The sequence below is a fragment of the Setaria viridis genome, chromosome 4 (genome assembly GCF_005286985.2).
Source record: "Setaria viridis chromosome 4, Setaria_viridis_v4.0, whole genome shotgun sequence".
Taxonomy (NCBI): domain Eukaryota; kingdom Viridiplantae; phylum Streptophyta; class Magnoliopsida; order Poales; family Poaceae; genus Setaria; species Setaria viridis.
In genome coordinates, this window is record NC_048266.2 from 6,399,882 (window position 1) to 6,417,500 (window position 17,619).

General features: G+C 48.0%; 1 protein-coding gene across 1 annotated transcript; it reads left to right on the top strand.

Moving 5' to 3' along the window:
• The first annotated feature begins 13,622 nt into the window (after positions 1 to 13,622).
• On the top strand, positions 13,623 to 17,280 carry LOC117853289 (galactoside 2-alpha-L-fucosyltransferase). Its single transcript, XM_034735681.2, has 2 exons — positions 13,623 to 14,098; positions 15,578 to 17,280. Exons 1-2 carry the CDS (start codon positions 13,933 to 13,935, stop codon positions 17,062 to 17,064), a joined length of 1,653 nt encoding a protein of 550 aa, XP_034591572.1. The 5' UTR covers positions 13,623 to 13,932; the 3' UTR covers positions 17,065 to 17,280.
• The last annotated feature ends 339 nt before the right edge of the window (positions 17,281 to 17,619 follow it).

Here is a 17,619-nt window from a genome sequence, read left to right on the forward strand (position 1 = left end):
GCTGCGTGGTTCCGCACGGCTTTGGTGGGACCACTACCATGCCATGCTACCTGCTGGCCACGTGGTCAGTTGGAACGAGTTTAAGACGGCGTTTAAGGAGCATCACATTCCCGAAGGTCTCCTGGAGCGCAAGCTCAACGAGTTTCTAGCCCTCACCCAAGGAACTCGGGATGTGCTGCACTACGCCCAGGCGTTCAATGACCTATGCCGTTATGCTGGTTATCATGCGGACACCGATGAGAAGAAGCGGGACAGATTCCGCCGAGGACTGAGCTTGGAGCTCAGGGAAAGGCTGAACCCCATCAGGGTGGACACCTATAACGAGTTGGTCAACCTGGCCATCTCCCAGGAGGACTGCATGCAAGCTCTCAAGGCCGACCAGAAGAGGAAAGCCTCTGTGGCTCTTCCGAGCCCGCCAACCCGAAGGTTTCGGATGATCCCTCCACAAGCCCCTGGCCGACCCCAACAGTCAGGGAAATGGATCGCCCGACCCCCGCCGGCAACAATGCCTAGTTTCCCAGGCTTCCAACCGCAAGTACCCCGGCCGACCTTGCCAACGCCACCTCGTCCGGCAGCCAGTAATCGGTGTTATACCTGCGGCAATGAGGGGCATTTTGCAAAGGACTGCCCCAGGAACAAGAATCAGCAACAAGGCCAGAACCCCATGGCAGCCAGAGGAAGAAGGCCCAAGGTGCAAGTCCGACAAGGCCAACTCAACTACACCAGCTTGACCGAACTTCCCGAAGGTGCGTCAGTAATGACGGGTACTTTTCTTGTTTTAAATCAAGCTGTTGTGGTGTTGTTTGATTCGGGAGCCTCTCATAGCTTTATCGGGAGTAAGGCAAGGGAAAGATGTGGGCTAAGTGTAGGTCACACTAAGGAACCCTATGTGATCGCCACTCCTGGAGGAAGGATAACGTCGGATCAGGTCGTTATTCTTGTACCTCTCCAGCTAGGCCCCACCCTCTTCAAGGAAAACCTTATCATCCTTGACCTCGAAGGCCTAGATGTTATCCTTGGCATGGATTGGATGGCCCGACATCATGTTGTTTTAGATACATCGACCCGATCTCTTTTCTTCAGCTCGCCCTCTCATGGCAGTTCTACCCTATCCTTGACCCATCCTGAGTCTTTGACTCCTTGTGCCTATCCTCTCTTGGGAGCCCGTTTAGAAGACCTCCCTGTTATCTGTGAGTACCCAGATGTGTTTCCAGAAGACTTGCCAGGCATGCCACCTGACAGAGAAGTGGAGTTTTCCATAGAGTTGCTTCCTGGCACAGCCCCGATATCTAAGAGACCCTATCGGATGCCACCCGCTGAGTTAGCCGTGTTGAAGACCCAGTTGCACGATCTGTTGGAAAAGGGCTTCATTCGACCCAGTACCTCATCTTGGGGTTGCCCCGCCCTGTTTGTGAAGAAGAAAGACGGCAGTTTACGGATGTGTGTGGATTACCGACCCCTCAATGCGGTAACAGTCAAGAACAAGTACCCACTGCCCCGCATTGATGTCTTGTTCGATCAGTTAGCCGGAGCAAAAGTGTTCTCCAAGATAGATCTTCGTTCTGGTTATCACCAAATCAAGATTCGACCTTGCGACATACCCAAGACAGCTTTCTCTACCAGATATGGACTGTATGAGTACCTAGTCATGTCCTTTGGACTCACCAATGCACCCGCTTACTTCATGTACCTTATGAACTCGGTGTTTATGCCCGAGCTGGACAAGTTTGTAGTGGTGTTCATTGACGATATCCTAGTGTACTCGAAGAACGAGGAAGAGCATGCCAACCACCTTCATACAGTTCTCCAGCGACTGAGAGATCACCAGCTTTATGCAAAGTTCTCCAAGTGTGAGTTTTGGTTAGACAGTGTCAAGTTTTTGGGACACACTATCTCCAAGGACGGTATTGCCGTGGATCCTAGTAAGGTGCAAGAGGTCATGGAATGGAAGTCTCCTACCTTGGTACACCAGATCCGGAGTTTCCTTGGACTGGCAGGTTACTATCGGCGTTTCATACCGGATTTCTCCAAGATAGCTAAGTCGATGACCGAGTTGTTGAAGAAAGAGGTCAAGTTTGTGTGGGACACCAAGTGCGAAGAAGCTTTCAAAACCCTGAAGCACTTGCTGACCACCGCCCCAGTGTTGGCTCAACCCGACCCCTCTAGGCCGTATGACGTATACTGTGACGCCTCTGGCACTGGACTCGGATGTGTTCTTATGCAAGACAGCTGAGTCATTGCCTATGCCTCACGTGCGTTGCGACCTCATGAGCTGAACTACCCGACCCATGACCTTGAGTTGGCAGCAGTGATACATGCCTTGAAGATATGGAGGCACCACTTAATGGGAGCTCACTGCAACATCTACACCGACCACAAGAGCCTCAAGTACATCTTCACTCAAGCCGACCTCAACATGCGTCAGAGAAGATGGCTGGAGTTGATAAAGGATTATGAGTTGGAAGTGCACTATCACCCTGGCAAGGCCAATGTGGTAGCCGATGCCCTCAGTCGCAAACCCCATTGCCACTGTTTGTTGTCAACAGCCTTCACCAACACTCTGTGTCACGAGATGGGAAGACTGAGTCTAGAGATTGTTCCCCATGGAACCCTTGATCACATCATCCTTGACTCAGTTTTGGAAGACCAAATTCGGTCAGCACAAGCTAAGGATGAAGAAGTAAAACGGATCATCAGTAAGATCTCGGTAAAGGACGAGGGATATAAGCCTTTCCGTCAGGACAAAACGGGAGGTGTGTATTATGGAAACCGACTAGTAGTACCCGCCGACCCCGAGTTGAGGAAGCAGATCCTAGACGAAGCTCATCTTTCCAAGTTCTCAACCCACCCTGGCAGCAACAAGATGTACCATGATCTCCGTCAGACCTTTTGGTGGAGCGGGATGAAACCGGAGATAGCTCGTTATGTTTCAGAATGTGACACTTGTCAACGTGTCAAGGCCAGTCACTTGAAGGTAGCAGGAACCTTGCAGCCGCTACCTATTCCCTCTTGGAAATGGGAAGACATCAGCATGGACTTCATAGTTGGGTTACCCCTTACAACTCAACGGTATGATTCTATCTGGGTTATAGTGGACCGTCTGACCAAGACAGCACATTTCTTTCCTGTTCGTACCACCTACACAGTCAAGCAATATGCAGAGTTGTACCTCGACCGTATTGTTTCCCTACATGGTGTACCCAAGACCATCATCTCTGATCGAGGAGTTCAGTTTGTGGCCCATTTTTGGGAGCAATTACAAACATCCATGGGCACCAAGCTCATCCGAAGCTCGACGTATCATCCCCAACTGATGGCCAAACCGAGAGAGTAAATCAGATCCTCGAAGACATGTTAAGAGCTTGTGTCATCCACTATGACAAAAACTGGGACAAGTGCCTGCCCTTAGCAGAGTTCTCCTACAATAACAGCTATCAGGCCAGTTTGAAGATGGCACCGTTTGAGGCCCTGTACGGCCGAAGATGCAGGACACCCTTGAACTGGTCCCAACCAGGAGAGAGACAGGTTTATGGCCCTGACTTAGTGGCAGAAGCCGAGGAGCAAGTGAAGGTAATTCAGGCAAATCTCAAGGCTGCCCAATCGCGACAGAAGAGTTACTCTGACCAGAGGAGGAGACCCCTGCAGTTCGACCTTGGTGATCATGTGTACCTTCAAGTCTCCCCAACCAAAGGAGTGCAACGGTTTGGAATAAAAGGCAAGTTAGCTCCCCGCTATGTTGGCCCTTATGAGATTGTGGAGAAATGTGAACCTGTTGCTTACCGGATCCAACTCCCAGAACCGCTATCAGCCATACATGATGTTTTCCATGTGTCTCAGTTGAAGAAATGTGTCCGAGTTCCAGCAGAGATCTTAGAACGAGAACAGCTTCAAGTAGAACCTGACCTGACCTACGCCGAGTACCCAGACCGAGTTCTTGACCAAAAGGAAAGGCACACCCGACGCCAAGTGGTAAAGATGTACAAGATCCTCTGGAGAAACCACACCGAAGATGAAGCGACATGGGAGATGGAAGAATATCTGAACAAGCGTTTCCCAGGTTTTCTATCCCATCAAGGAGGTAAGAACAGCACACCCTTGATCTTGAATCTCAGGACGAGATTCTTTTTAAGAGGGGTAGGCTGTAACGACCGACCCCTAACCTTTCCCAGTTCGGTTTGATCTCAGCCCTTAACCTCAGTCAGCTGTTCTGTTGACCGCACCTAAGTGCTCAGTCTTCCGCCAGTTCCGACCCCTGAGATCCGACCCCTACCGTTTCGTTCCTCTTCCGACCCTGGCGAGTTCAGCCCTTCGTCGGATCCTGCTGATCTTCCTCGCCCGTTCGATCTATCCCCCGGTGGACCCGTGAGATCTTTTTCCAGATCCCCCGCGTCAGCCGCACTCGAGTTGCATGGCCGCCTTAGAGTTTTCCTGCCGCGTGGCTCGTCTTCTCCGACGCCATCGTCCAGTTTTGTCTCTGGCAAGGAACAGAGTGGGTTCCCGCGCCCCTTTTCCCCAATGGCAGCGGAAGCCCTCTGCACCCTTTCTGCAGAACCTCGTCTCCCGCGCCCATCATCACGATACCAGATCCCGGCCCCGGAGATCGATGTCGCCCGTCTTTTCCGTCCCTTCCAGCAACAGTTGCGCCGCCCGGTCGTCGCTACACGACGATTCCCCCACCGCCAACCCCGACCGCGGTCGCGACAGTTCCTTTCCCCGCTCTGTCAGAAGCCGCCCGACAATCTGTTGTTCCGCGCTCTCACCCGCGCCGCGTCCGCTTGTCTTCCCACCTGTGCGCCCTCGATCCTAGCGCTGTTTAACCGGTCGCTTCTATCACCTCTTCCGCACGACGATGCCCGCTCTCCGCCAAATCCCAACCACCGGTCTACCCGCGCCTACGCCGCCCTGACAGAGTAGCGCAATGATCGCTGGCGTCACCCCCGGAGTTCTGCAGCACCGCCCGGTTTGCTCAATCGCCGCCACGACAGAGCACTCCATTGCTTCTTCCCGGCCTTCGCGCCGCTCCCCTTCTCTCTCTCCGCGACGTTTCCGTTCCTCTGCTCCAGCAGCTATAAAAGGAATGCCCCCGTCACCGGAGTTCCCTCCGCCTTTGTTGCCTTTAGTCTCCTCTAGCTCCCTGCTCAAGCTCCTAGCGCCACCCACCCAGTTCTTGAGAGTTCTTCTCCCAGTTCCTTCTCAGTTCCTCCAAGTCATCAGCAGCTTGCTCCTTTGTGCTGCGTAGAGCTCTCTTGTGATCCGCAAGAAGCGCCGCCGCCGGAGCATTGCCGGTCTTAGTCCTTGCTCGAAGCGTTAATCCCTCCATCCAAGTCTGCCTCTTCCCGACCCCAAGCTTTCCTTTCAGGAAGAAGGTGAGTTGCTGACCCTAAGTCCACCTCGCCCGACCCCTCCTATCCGCCCGACCCCAGTTCCGTCTCGTCCGACCCTGTTTGTTCTGCCAACCCTTGTCCGCCTCGCCCGAGGGCTTGGCTGTGATCTTTTTCTTCAACTCGAGGGTGTATGTGTAAAACGTGGGAACCCTTCAGCGCTTACGTCTGAGGATCCCAGTTATCACATCCTCTAGTTCAAGGATCAGACCGCTAGTTTCCCTTCCTACCCTTACCTGTTCATCATCATCAGCTCTCTCAAACCGCCTCAACCTCCTGCTCTTTGTCGCAAGTTTCTGGACTCAGGCGAGCCAGTGTTGCTGTCAAATCAAACGTTTAAGCTAACCCTTGCATTGCATTCGTGTAGAGCTGCACCTTGCTGACGGCTTCTACGAGCTGCACCCGGCGCCAGAAGAAGAAGCTGTAGCCGAGTTCCTGCCTGCGGAAGTCGAGGCCGCCTCCGAAGTCGAGCAGTTCCAGCCCTCTTTGCTTGCAGGCAAGCCCCGGTTGCATGAAAATCCTACGTGTTTTGTCAAACTTGCGCATGCCTTCCGTGTAGCATGTTGTGCATTTACGTTAGGAGTTGTGTGAAACCCTAGATGCATGACCTAGTAACCCTTGAGATGAGCACTAGCTGTTGGACCGAGTAGCTGCATTGCTTAATAGGAGACGGTAAAAGCCGAGTGATCTCCTGTCACTCGCGAGTTGTAGGAGTTGCATGTTTTACTCTCCTGTTACAACTATAAGGACGATGGACGGGGCAGGGTTTGGTAACTCTTTGGTGGTCGGATGGACGCCCCGTCTGTCTATGAAAATTGGTTAAGGCCCGACAGTGGTGGTGTTCGTGATCAAGTGTTTGAAAGTACTAGCCTCATACTTAGTATGGGATGAGGAAGCCTAGTACCTGATTGAACCTAGACGTGAGCGGTCGCCCCATTGTTCTTGGAACGGAGTTTCCCCTGCTGGTTGTCGCACGTGGTGGCAATGCGTGGTCACAGAACGGCAGATGCCGGGTCTGTGGAACCTTGCACCAAAGGAAATGGGCCCGACACGGGTTAGGGGATTGATGGGGAAGGCCGACACAGGAAGCGACCTCCGGGTGCGCGGATGTCGTGAGGCTAGGTTCACCATGCATGGTTAAAGAACTCGAATCGATTCATCTGCCTCTCACAGTCTGAGATTTCTTGATCGCTATGTCACCCTGAGTAAATGAGGAATCTGATGATGGCAATGTTGTTGTTTTATCTACACATCTTGATTGGCTCGACGTTTGCTTAGAATAGGTTGCACAACTTAGACTGGTAAGTGAACCTAGAACCGGAGCTAAAACTTGAAATTACGGTTACTTAGTGCTTTTGGCAACCAAACCCCTCAGCCAAGAAGCCTTGCATGTCTAGTTGGAAGAGTCGCTGACTCCCCGGTTAAGTCTTGTTGAGCTTAGTAGCTCAGCCTTGTTGTGGCTCCTATTTTTCAGGTGAAGTTGCTGTTCCCGACCCCTCCCTTGCTGGCGCTTGGCCGCCCCAGCTCCCGCCAGGCTGGACGGTCGAGTGGGACCCCTCCTCGGACGGCGAGGAGAGGACTCACTGATGTTCTGGCTGGCCTCGCCCGGACATCCGACCCCGACGAAGTCTTCCGCTAGTGTTTTCTCTGTCGTTTTCTTTGAACTTGTAAAACTCTGATGCAAATTTTTATGGCCAAACTAATCAAGTAAGACTTGCTTAACTCAGTGGACTTGTTGTATTCTCTGTAACTGCTCACCTTCGTGTGGGTTTGCTAGACTCGATCCTGTTAAGTGGTTAAATCGGAGGAAATCCGACGACACTCCGTGTTAGCTCGGTTAAGCAGAAGTGTCGCATGTTAGGTGACTTAACCTTGCTCAATCAAGCTAATCCGAGGTGGTTCCGCCACATTAATACTTGGAGAGGGAGTAGAAGCCGGTGAAGCCACTTTTTTTTTGGCTCCTCCTCTTTAGTGTAAGCCGTTTTGTGGCTTCTCCCCGGCTTTGGTGGTGGAGCCATTTTGAAGTTTCCCCTTTGGTAGGGTTTCATCAAAAGCCGGTGGTGAAGCCCTTTGAGAAGCCCTACCAAAGGGGCCAGCCTCGGCTTACAAAACGGCTTCACGCTACAGTGCATCATTTTGCGTAGAACAGGTGAAGCTGAAGCTGAAATAGGCCCTCCCAAAACGGGGCCTTAATAATACTAATGATCATATCAACCGCACCACAACTTTGTTTCAAGCCTATTTACAAACAAACCAACACCATACATTGTACAACGTTATTTTCTTTTAATTCTTAAAACCAGCTTCACTAGATGGAGGGTCATATTTACAACTTACATACTCTAAGTCATTGAAGTTAAGATGAACTCTATATAAGACAATTAATAAGTATGAGTATAACAAGTATGAGTATGTAGACTCTCTTTAGGTAATATGTAGAAACAAGAGCCTCTATACAAGACAATTAACAAATATGAGTATGGATAGGGGTGGATATATGATTGACTTAATCTGGCTCGTTAAGGTAATGAGTTAGCTCAGTTATCTTAATGAGCTAAAATTATTTTGGCTTATTACAAATGAATTATTAGTTTACTAGTTTTCCTTAGCCCTTAGTCGTTTCTCCCTTGTAGCCTATGGGTAAATAGATTATATGAGCAAAACAATCCACACATACAAGTTGTTTCATTTCTTGAATATGAACTACATTTACTAGTTGTTTTCCCTCACACATTTTGGAAACTCCATAGACTCAATGTCACCATTATCACCCTGCTCCTGAAAAACTAGTCCAAATTAGCATCACATAGCACATAACAAAAATAGAGTTAATTTAAAAAACAATTTAAAAAAGCATCACATACAATAAGAATATGAGAACTATAAGAATGGTGTATCCACCTATATGCACAAATTAAGCCCCTGGCCAATCATTAGCTTCAAAGAACTCCTATAGTCATCAAGAACTCTACCACTAAAATATATTCTAAGGTTACACTGCTACCTGAAAATGCCAAGAATCTCTTTGTCATACTTGCGACACCAGGAAATCTATGAGAACCTTCCAATCATTCATATATTGACATATTTTCTTCATCTAGTTAGATAATTAACTTAGATTTTCAACTTTCTATAAAACTAAATTTCAAAAAATATTGAAATCTACTTGGAATAATATAAGCTAATGAGATGCTTCTATGTTTTGAAGATGAGAGTAATTGCATTGTTTGGGATATTGTCACCCATACTGTGATGATATATCAGCTTATACTTTGTGTACATCTTTTCCAGCTCCTTATCAATGTCATCTATCTTGTTTTACTGTGGGTAGGTTATTGATGCTGAAAATACAGTGGTTTCTCCAGCCATGGTTCCCAATATTGACATAATTTTTCATGCAAATTTAGTTGATATAGTGTAGATTTCCACTTATATCTATTGTCTATTTTATGATAGTAACCACATGCACCCTTATAATTAATCTAAGAATTAAGCACGCTATATGTGGAACATCACCTTAATTATTTTAAGATCAAGAGATAACCTTTGTCCTAGTTTAATACAATAACCACACCTCAAAAAAATTGTATATACGGGTTGGAAACATCTTAAATTATTTCATTGTGTCCTTAAGATAACTTATCAAATAATCTATTTGTTGTAGGGCATCAATAGCAACCAAAACAACTATGTGGAGTGCACAACAAATATGGAATAAACATGACCAAATTGTGTGTTCTTTCTAGCTATAGTCTTGACCTTCAAATTTGTGATAGCAGTATCATTGTTTGAAGCATTGCCAAGGGTGGTTGTCATGACTTTATCTTCTATTTTTTTATTCTACCAAGCACGTAAAACATATATCTTGAGCTATCAAAATCCAGTGTGGGGTGGATCTAACTCATCAAAGTTAAGGAAAAGACATTGGGACCCAATCAACATATGTATAATGTTCCACTAATCAACAATACTTTTTTGTAACTTCTAAAATGAAATAAATTCTTATGTACATTTTTGTTATTGTTCAGCTAAGTAACTAAATATTTGTGTGTTGCATGTGCGCATTGGGTGTTTTTCCCCCACACTTTTATATCTCACATATACAATTTACAATTTAATTTAAAGTATTATAAGATTATTTTAAAGGATGAGTTAATTTTTTAGTGATGTAAACTTGTGCTTCCTAGTTACTATAGCTAATTGGCACATGATGCTATTTAACTTAAGTTAGTATTGTCATTTCCAAAAACTCATAGTAGTAAGATAATCACATCTAGTTACTTGGAAATGCTCATGCTGTGTATTTTGTCTTGTAATCATACATGGTGAAAATCTATATGATTTAATAGAATGAGTAATTTGGTGAAGTACAAATCTATCTTCTTTTGTGTGTCCCATTTTTTACTTTCTCCTCGCTATTTGATCTTTTGATTTTTTTTTGTGTTCTAATGTTTCTTCTTCGAATTTTGAAATTAAGATTTGATATTTGGGGTGACATGACATGGATAAAGATTGAATGATTTTCATGTCCTAGTGTGGCGGAACTGCCCAAATTAACTTGGCTAAAGCACACTTAAGCCGCTTAACACACAATCATGTACTTTAAACAAATCAACTTGGTCATCCGTCAGATTTCATCCGATAAACCACTTAACTCAGGACCGAGAAAGCAAGACTCCCACGAAGGCAAGTGGTTACAGAGATTACAACAGTCCATCTCAATTAGACAAGTGCATCAAATTATTACAACCTCAAGTTCAAAATTCAAGCAAAGTTTGCAGAGTTCTCAAATAACAGAAATAAATAAGCGAAGTCTAGACGTCGTTGCAGGATATCATGACGAAGCTAATCATGACATCAATGGTCCCGGTCCTCGTCGTTCGAGGAGGGCTCCCACTCAACCGTCGAACCAGGAGGAAGATGGGGAGGCCAAGTGCCACTTGCAGCGAGCTCAGGGGTATCAACATCACATGAAAAGATGTGCCACAACAAGGCTGAGGGACTACGCTCAACAAGACTTAACTGACCGGTGGTACTACTCCACCAACACCTAGACATGCAAGCTTTTTGGCTCTGGTTTCATTTTTGCCAAAAGCGACTAGTGTAGGTCCTTCCTTTCAATATTTTAGTCGCAAGTTCTATTGTTGTTTTACCATTCTAAGTTAGCAACTATACTAAACCAAGCATAGTTTCCAAGCAAGTAATACAGGTAACAATATTAGATCATCATCATCTTTCATTCTTACTCAGCGTAGCATAGCGATCAAGTAGTCCCAAACTGTGAGAGGCAGACGAATCAATTCAAATTTCTTAACCATACATGGTGAACCTAATCCCACAACATCTGCGCACCGCGAAGGGTCGCTTCATTTGTCAGCCGTCCCCATCAATTCTCAGACCCGGCCTCTGCCATTCTATGATCGCACTTGTCACCACATGCGGCCACAAGGGAACTCTGTTCCAAAGATAGTAGAACAATCCGCTCACGTTCTAGTCCAATTAGGTACTAGGCTTCCTCATCCCATACTAGGTATGAGATTAGTACTTTCAAATACTTAATCACGAACACTATCACATTTTGACCTTAGTCCAATTTCATGTAGACAGACGGGGCAATCCACCGATCACCAAAATAGTTCATAGAGCCCTGTCCCGTCCATCATCCTTATAGTTGTAACAAAAGGAAAACAAACAACTCCTATAACTCGCGAGTGACAGTCAATCACTCGACTTCAATCACGTGGAAGTGGGCTCTCCATGGGAGGACCGAGCGTCAGCGCTTGGATGCGAAGCAGGGGAGCTTGGTGGGTGGCAAGAGCGAGGGGGAAGGGGGCTCATGTGGCGTCGGGCCTCCATTTATAGAGCCAGGCGGAGCAGGCGTGCGAGGTGGGGCCGGGACTGACAGCTGGGGGTCGGAGCGGAGCTGGGGCACTGCTGCGGCCATTAATGGTGGCGGCGCCATTGGCGGACACGGGGGGTGACCGGTGGGGTGCGGCAAGTGAGGGGACAAGCTCTGGGCAAAGCGAGCGTGCGTGCGGGGAACGGCTTTGCCGGGGTGTCGGGTTGGTGAGGCGGGCGCTCGAGGTGTCACGGCTGGGGCGGCGGTTGGCTGAGGCGGCGGTGTCGAGCAGGCTTCCATGGGGGCGTGTGCGGCAGAGCAGCGGCAGGAGACGGGGCGTGCCCTCAGGCAAGGCTGACTGATGGGGGCAGGAGGGAGGGACCGCGGCGCTCACTGGCGGCGGGGCGCGCGAGGCGGCATCTTGCTAGGGCCGAAGACCGGGCGCAACGGCTTCACCGGTGAAGCCTTGCCACACGGCGGCAATGCTCTGGAGCGCGTAGCGCGCGTGCTCGGGCGCGCTCTGGCTGAGGGATTTGCAGGATTGCGTCATCGGGCCGATCTTCAAACGCCATTAACTCCCGATTCTTGAACTGTGTAGCATTTACTCCCTTTGCAAAAGTTATAGTCCTTAGATCCAAGTTCAACTTTCACAATTGAACCAAGATCAAATTCATAGCAGATTTGAAGATACAAAGCTTCAAAGTTTGGAGGAACGCTGGATTTCCAGACTTAGGCAAAAACGGCAGTTTGGCTGATTTCAAGGGTTTTGGCTGACTTGAGCCCCAATTTTAAAAAGTTTCTGTTGTGAATTTGACTAGAGTCCAATTGAGGAAGTTGTTGTATAAACCTAGTTCTCAAACTCTTATAAAAGGTTTTGCTGGCATTCTGTTTAAGTTTTGCGAGATAAGCTTAAGCCAAGATGCATGGTTGAACTGATTCCAGACTTAGCCTAGATTGCTGATTGGGGCTGGGTTAACCAAACTAACTGACTTTGACCGGGATTTTGGAAGCCTTCTATGTGGATTTCGACCTTACTCGTTAGTCAAAGTTGCTAAGGGTTTGAAGCTCTAAAACTTTTGTATAGAGTTCAGCTTGAGTTTATTTTGGAAAATTTTAGATAAAGAGCTCCAAAATTAGGCTTTATCTATTTTTCTTAAATTGACACAGTTTTGAACTTTGAGTTTTTGAAGGTCTTCTGCTTAGATTGAAGTAAAACACCAAAAATAAAAGTTATTAGGAAAGTTGAGTTCTACAACTCTTAGTTGGATATATTTTTAAGTTCTTAAGCGAAAATTTGAGTTATGGTTTAAACAATTGTTTATCTTGTGAGGGCAAAAGTGTCTCTTTACTTGCCTTCACAACTGCCCAATGTTCTTCTTTATGCTCTAATGACTTTATTTAAGATTAAAAATCGTTTAATTAGACTAGGTTGTTACACCTAGATACTTTTAGACGAAATCATGGAGTTGTAACTCTAGTTGTTTTGCTTGGAATAAACGGTAAAAGAGCACAAACAAAAGCAAGTAATCATAAGCTTCTTCCTCCATTCTTGGTGGAAATACTCTCAATGCAGTAATTTGTAGCCAATATATTCCCCTAAAGCTAGCCTCCATAACGACGCCTATAGACAGGAATACGACGTCGAAAACGTTGCCTCCGTTCGATAGAACTGAGACTGCGTATTCCCTTGGAGGTACCAATGGCTTTGAAGGAGGAGGATCTGATCTAGCATTTCTCGCCTGCCGCCAGACACTCTTGCTCGTGAAGACGCCAAGCTTTGGCAGCCAGTGAAGGTGATAGTCGTCCTCCCGAGCCATGTGAAGGTAGAGAACCCCCTGCCCACCTAGCGTAGCACTTTCGTTGCACAGCCTTAGTGTCCGCCATGGTAAGGCAGCACTCCAACGTCAAACGCACAAATCAGGCAACCCACGAACACATTTGTTCGAGTCTGGGTGCCACTGCGTGGATATGGCAGTCACATACTGAATCCCATCGCCATCGCAAATGAACGATGACGAGGTCGCACCATCGTCTATGCAGCGCAAATCAGGTACATATGCATTTTTTATAAAAATTAGATACGCTTATCGAGAAAAACCTCATAGGTCAACTTAGTTCCCCGGTCAAATTAGAGCGGCAAAACAAGGCCTATTTTCCAGAAATTTAAGGGTTGACAGTATCGATGTCCATCGCCCATCGGATTTCGGTGGCAGACTTTTGTAAACAAGAAATTGGACACGTTGTTCAATTCATAAACAACATTTCTCTGCATATTTGCCAGCTAATTGTTGCGTAACGTGCAACCCGACGCTGAAAAGCACGAACTACAACGACCCCCCCAACCCCCCCCCCCCCCCCCCCCCCCCCCCCCAACACACACACAAAAAGAGAAATGCCAGTTCGTATGAGAGCTTACTTTGAGTCTTTGACCATCGTTTACCAGCAGCAGTTCCGAAATCCATGCATGTCAGGGGCCTCGCAAGCACGTCGAAATCCGAGTACTATAGTTGTTCAAAAATCAGTGTCGCCATTCCCAACCCCAGCGCTGCATCGTGAAGCACCGACAAGGATTGCAGCACTAGCACGCTTGTGCTAGTTGACTTGCATCCAGGAGCTGCTTCGTTCAGTCAAGAAGCATATAGGTGAGGCCCGACGGGCACCGACAGCGACACTGGCGCCTGGAGACTGAAGAGGAGGCTTCGATCGCCGTTCATGGAGGCGAAGAAGACGATAGAGGAGCTGGCCGATGCCAAGCGAGGGAGCTGGGCGGTCAGCGCCGTGCTCGCCGTCGTCGTGATGACCGTGCTCATCCTCAGTGGGCGCAACGTTGGAGCGCCGGTGGTTTGGGTTCAGACGGCAGCGGCCACCTTCCGCCAAGGTAAAGTCCTGCTCAGTGTTTGCACTTTATTCTGTCAAATCAGCATTTTGTAGAGGTGAGCATGATATGATCCGATGTCAACATGCTTACTGGTCCTAACAACATGCTGTAAAGTTTCAGCTCTAAAAGACATCGTTAATTGAGCTATGTGTTCATACGAACAAAGTTTAAGGTTTTTTTTTTTGAGAAACTCAGCCTAGCTATATTAGTAGAGGGTGTGGATGTATGCATAGACCATCCAAAGCTTAAGTTTTCGTCCAAGACGAATTTAGATGTTTATTTCTTCTTAATTGAAAAGCTACTTATTTCCTTCTAGATTGATTGTGGTTGGTTTTAGGCACTTATGAATTCCTTTTTTTTCTTTAGCATGCTTCCTACACTCCAATAGCCTAAAAATTGCAAAGCTTTCGTTTAATGCGATTTTTACAACAGAGAGGCTGCGAATGATGCATTTTGGCTTGTAGATTCTTAGAGGAAGACGATAGGAAGCAAGATAGCTTAAAAGAGAGGATAGACATAGAGCTGGGCGGCGAAGTGGTCGGGACACTACAAGCTGCGGGCTATGGAGGATTGTGGTAGACAGGGGAGATGCATGATTGTAACGGATCATGTCCCTTATACCTCCTTCACAATCAAATTTCTAAATTGCTATTTATTGAGTCCGATCCTGCATGACCACGCACGTGTGGGTGGGTGGGTGGGGAGAGGGTGTGTGTGTTTGAGATCAGAGGTGGAAGATAGCTCATTTATCCTTTGATAACCATCTCAGAGGAGATGTGTCGACGAAGAGAACCTGATTTCCAAGTGTTATATAGCGATGTTCTTGTAGAGATAGAAAATTGTGCGCGGTGTGTGTGTTTGAGATCAGAGGTGGAAGACGACTCATTTATCCTTTGATAACCATCTTAGAGGAGATGTGTCGGCGAAGAGAACCTAATTTCCAAGTGTTATATAGCGATGTTCCAGTAGAGATAGAAAATTGTGCGCGCCAGTGCCACTGCATGTTATTGGGAGGGAATGTATGTGTTACCGCTCATATAAGTATAAAGATTATCAAATCAAATATTTAAAAATGGACCATGCAAAGGTAAGGATTAGTACATTTTTCGCATACAAAAGAATTCTATCCATATGTAACGTTATACACTTCCCGTTCTGAATTACAAGTTATCCTAACTTTATCTTAGGTCAAATTTCTTAAACTTTGACCAAGTTTGTAAAGGAATTCAAATGTCTTTAACCTCAATATACTTTCGTTAGCTACATTATGTAATATATATTGGTTGGGTTATGTCTATTTTAATATATTTTTTCTATAAATTTATTCAAAGTAATTAGGTAAATTTGACTTAGAATAAAACTAAATAACTTATAATTTGGATCAAATAATTTGGATCAAGCGAGTACGTACCGATGAACGAACAGTGACGACATATATAGGTTCCACCATTTTGCGCTTCTGAGATCACTTGTTTACAGGTTCAACTGACCTCACCTTCTTGCACCCGAGGACAGCGCACCTTGATAGGCTCTACGGCGGCCTATTGGTGGACGGCTTCGACGTGGAATCCTGCCACAGCAGGTACCAATCCGCCATGTACCGCCGGAACCCCGGCAGACGACCCTCCCCGTACCTCATCTCCAAGCTGCGACGGCACGAGGCTCTGCAGCGACGGTGCGGCCCGGGCACCGCCGCCTACAGCAACGCCCTGGAGCAGCTCAAGTCCGGCAAGAGCGTCGCGTCACCGGAGTGCACGTACATCGTCTCCATCTCGTACCGCGGCATCGGGAACCGGATCCTCGCCGCGGCGTCGGCGTTCCTGTACGCCGTGCTCACGGACCGCGTCCTCCTCATCGACCCCAGCAACGAGATGGACGAGCTCTTCTGCGAGCCGTTCCCCAACACGACGTGGCTGCTGCCGCCGGGCTTCCCACTGACGGACTACGCCAACTTCAGCATCGACACCGCCGAGAGCTACGGGAACATGGTGAAGAACAAAGTGATCAGGAGCGACGTCGGCGTCGCTGACGACGACGTCCCGACGGCGGCGCAACTGCCCGCGTTCGCGTACGTCCATCTCAACTACGACGCCACCATCGAGGACAATTCCTTCTTCTGTGGCGACGACCAGCGGCTGCTCCGGCGCATCCAGTGGCTGGTAATGAGGACGGACAGCTACATCGTGCCGGGGTTGTTCCTTGTACCGGCGTTCCAGGAGGAGCTTGACGCGCTGTTCCCGGAGCGCGACGCCGTGTTCCACCTCCTCGGCCGGTACCTGTTCCACCCGAACAACCACGTCTGGGGTCTCGTCACGCGCTACTACGACACCTACCTTGCGGCGGCGCGGCAGCGGATCGGCATCCAGGTGCGCGTCTTCGGCGGGATGCCGGACTCGCCGGAGCTCCTGGAGCAGATCACCACGTGCACGCAGAAGGAGGGCTTGCTCCCCGAAGTGCTCCCCGCCGCCGGCGAGCCGATCTTGCCGGCCTCCCGGGCCAGGTCCAAAGCCGTCCTCGTCACCTCCCTCAAGTCCTGGTACTACGAGAGAATGAAGAGCATGTACTGGGAGCTCGCGACGGCCACCGGCGAGGTGGTGAGCCTGCACCAGCCGAGCCACGAGGAGTTCCAGCAGTCGGGAGCCAGGTCGCACGAACACAAGGCGTGGGCCGAGATATACCTGTTGAGCCTGACGGACGTGCTGGTGACCAGCGGGAGGTCGACGTTCGGGTACGTCGCGCAGGGGCTCGCCGGCGTGAGGCCGTGGGTGCTGTACAAAGCCGCGAACAGCTCCGCCGTGCCGGACCCGCCGTGCGGCCGGGACGTGTCCATGGAGCCGTGCTTCCACAAGCCACCGGGCCACGATTGCCGGCTGAAGCAGTGGGCGGACCCCTCCAAGGATGTGCCGTACATCCAGCACTGCGACGACGCGATCTGGGGGCTGAAGCTTGTTGGTCGGAACACATAGGAGGCCGCATGGGGTTGGACACAACGGAAGCACACGAACTTCCAATGTACAAGGATAAATGCAAGGTGTATATTGCCATGGCCTTTAAACTTTGGCTTTGACAAAATTCTTCACACGAATATACTAAGTTGTTGTGAGCCTGTATTTTGGATAATGTATATAACTATTTAACTTTGTACTCTTTTGTTAAGTATACTTGCAAGGTTACCGCGCAAATAGCACGGCTAGACATGTTGCACTATAAAGTCTTATTCATAATTCTTTATATGAATTATAAGCATATTTATTTAAACTTTATGAGGGATTAGTATCGTGCAGTACATTGTGCATGCAATTTAGAAAGGTTACATCATTATCCACGATATAGTGATACTAACACATTGAGATTTATGTGTGAAATGTCAATCCTAAAACGTGCTTTGCCTCCTTCCCTTTTGTTTCTAGTTTGGCTTTGTGATTGTTTTTTCTCTGTAAATCTGCTCCCTATGACGATGAGTTGTGCATGTTGGATTGCGCTTATATCCTTTGAACTTTCATATCTATTTTACGGAGCAA

Excerpts from the sequence above, each read along its gene's own strand:
- LOC117853289 (XM_034735681.2), top strand. The coding sequence starts at position 13,933 with ATGGAGGCGAAGAAGACGATAGAGGAGCTGGCCGATGCCAAGCGAGGG. Across the intron at positions 14,099-15,577 it reads AGCGGCCACCTTCCGCCAAG|GTTCAACTGACCTCACCTTC; the intron begins GTAAAGTCCTGC and ends ACTTGTTTACAG.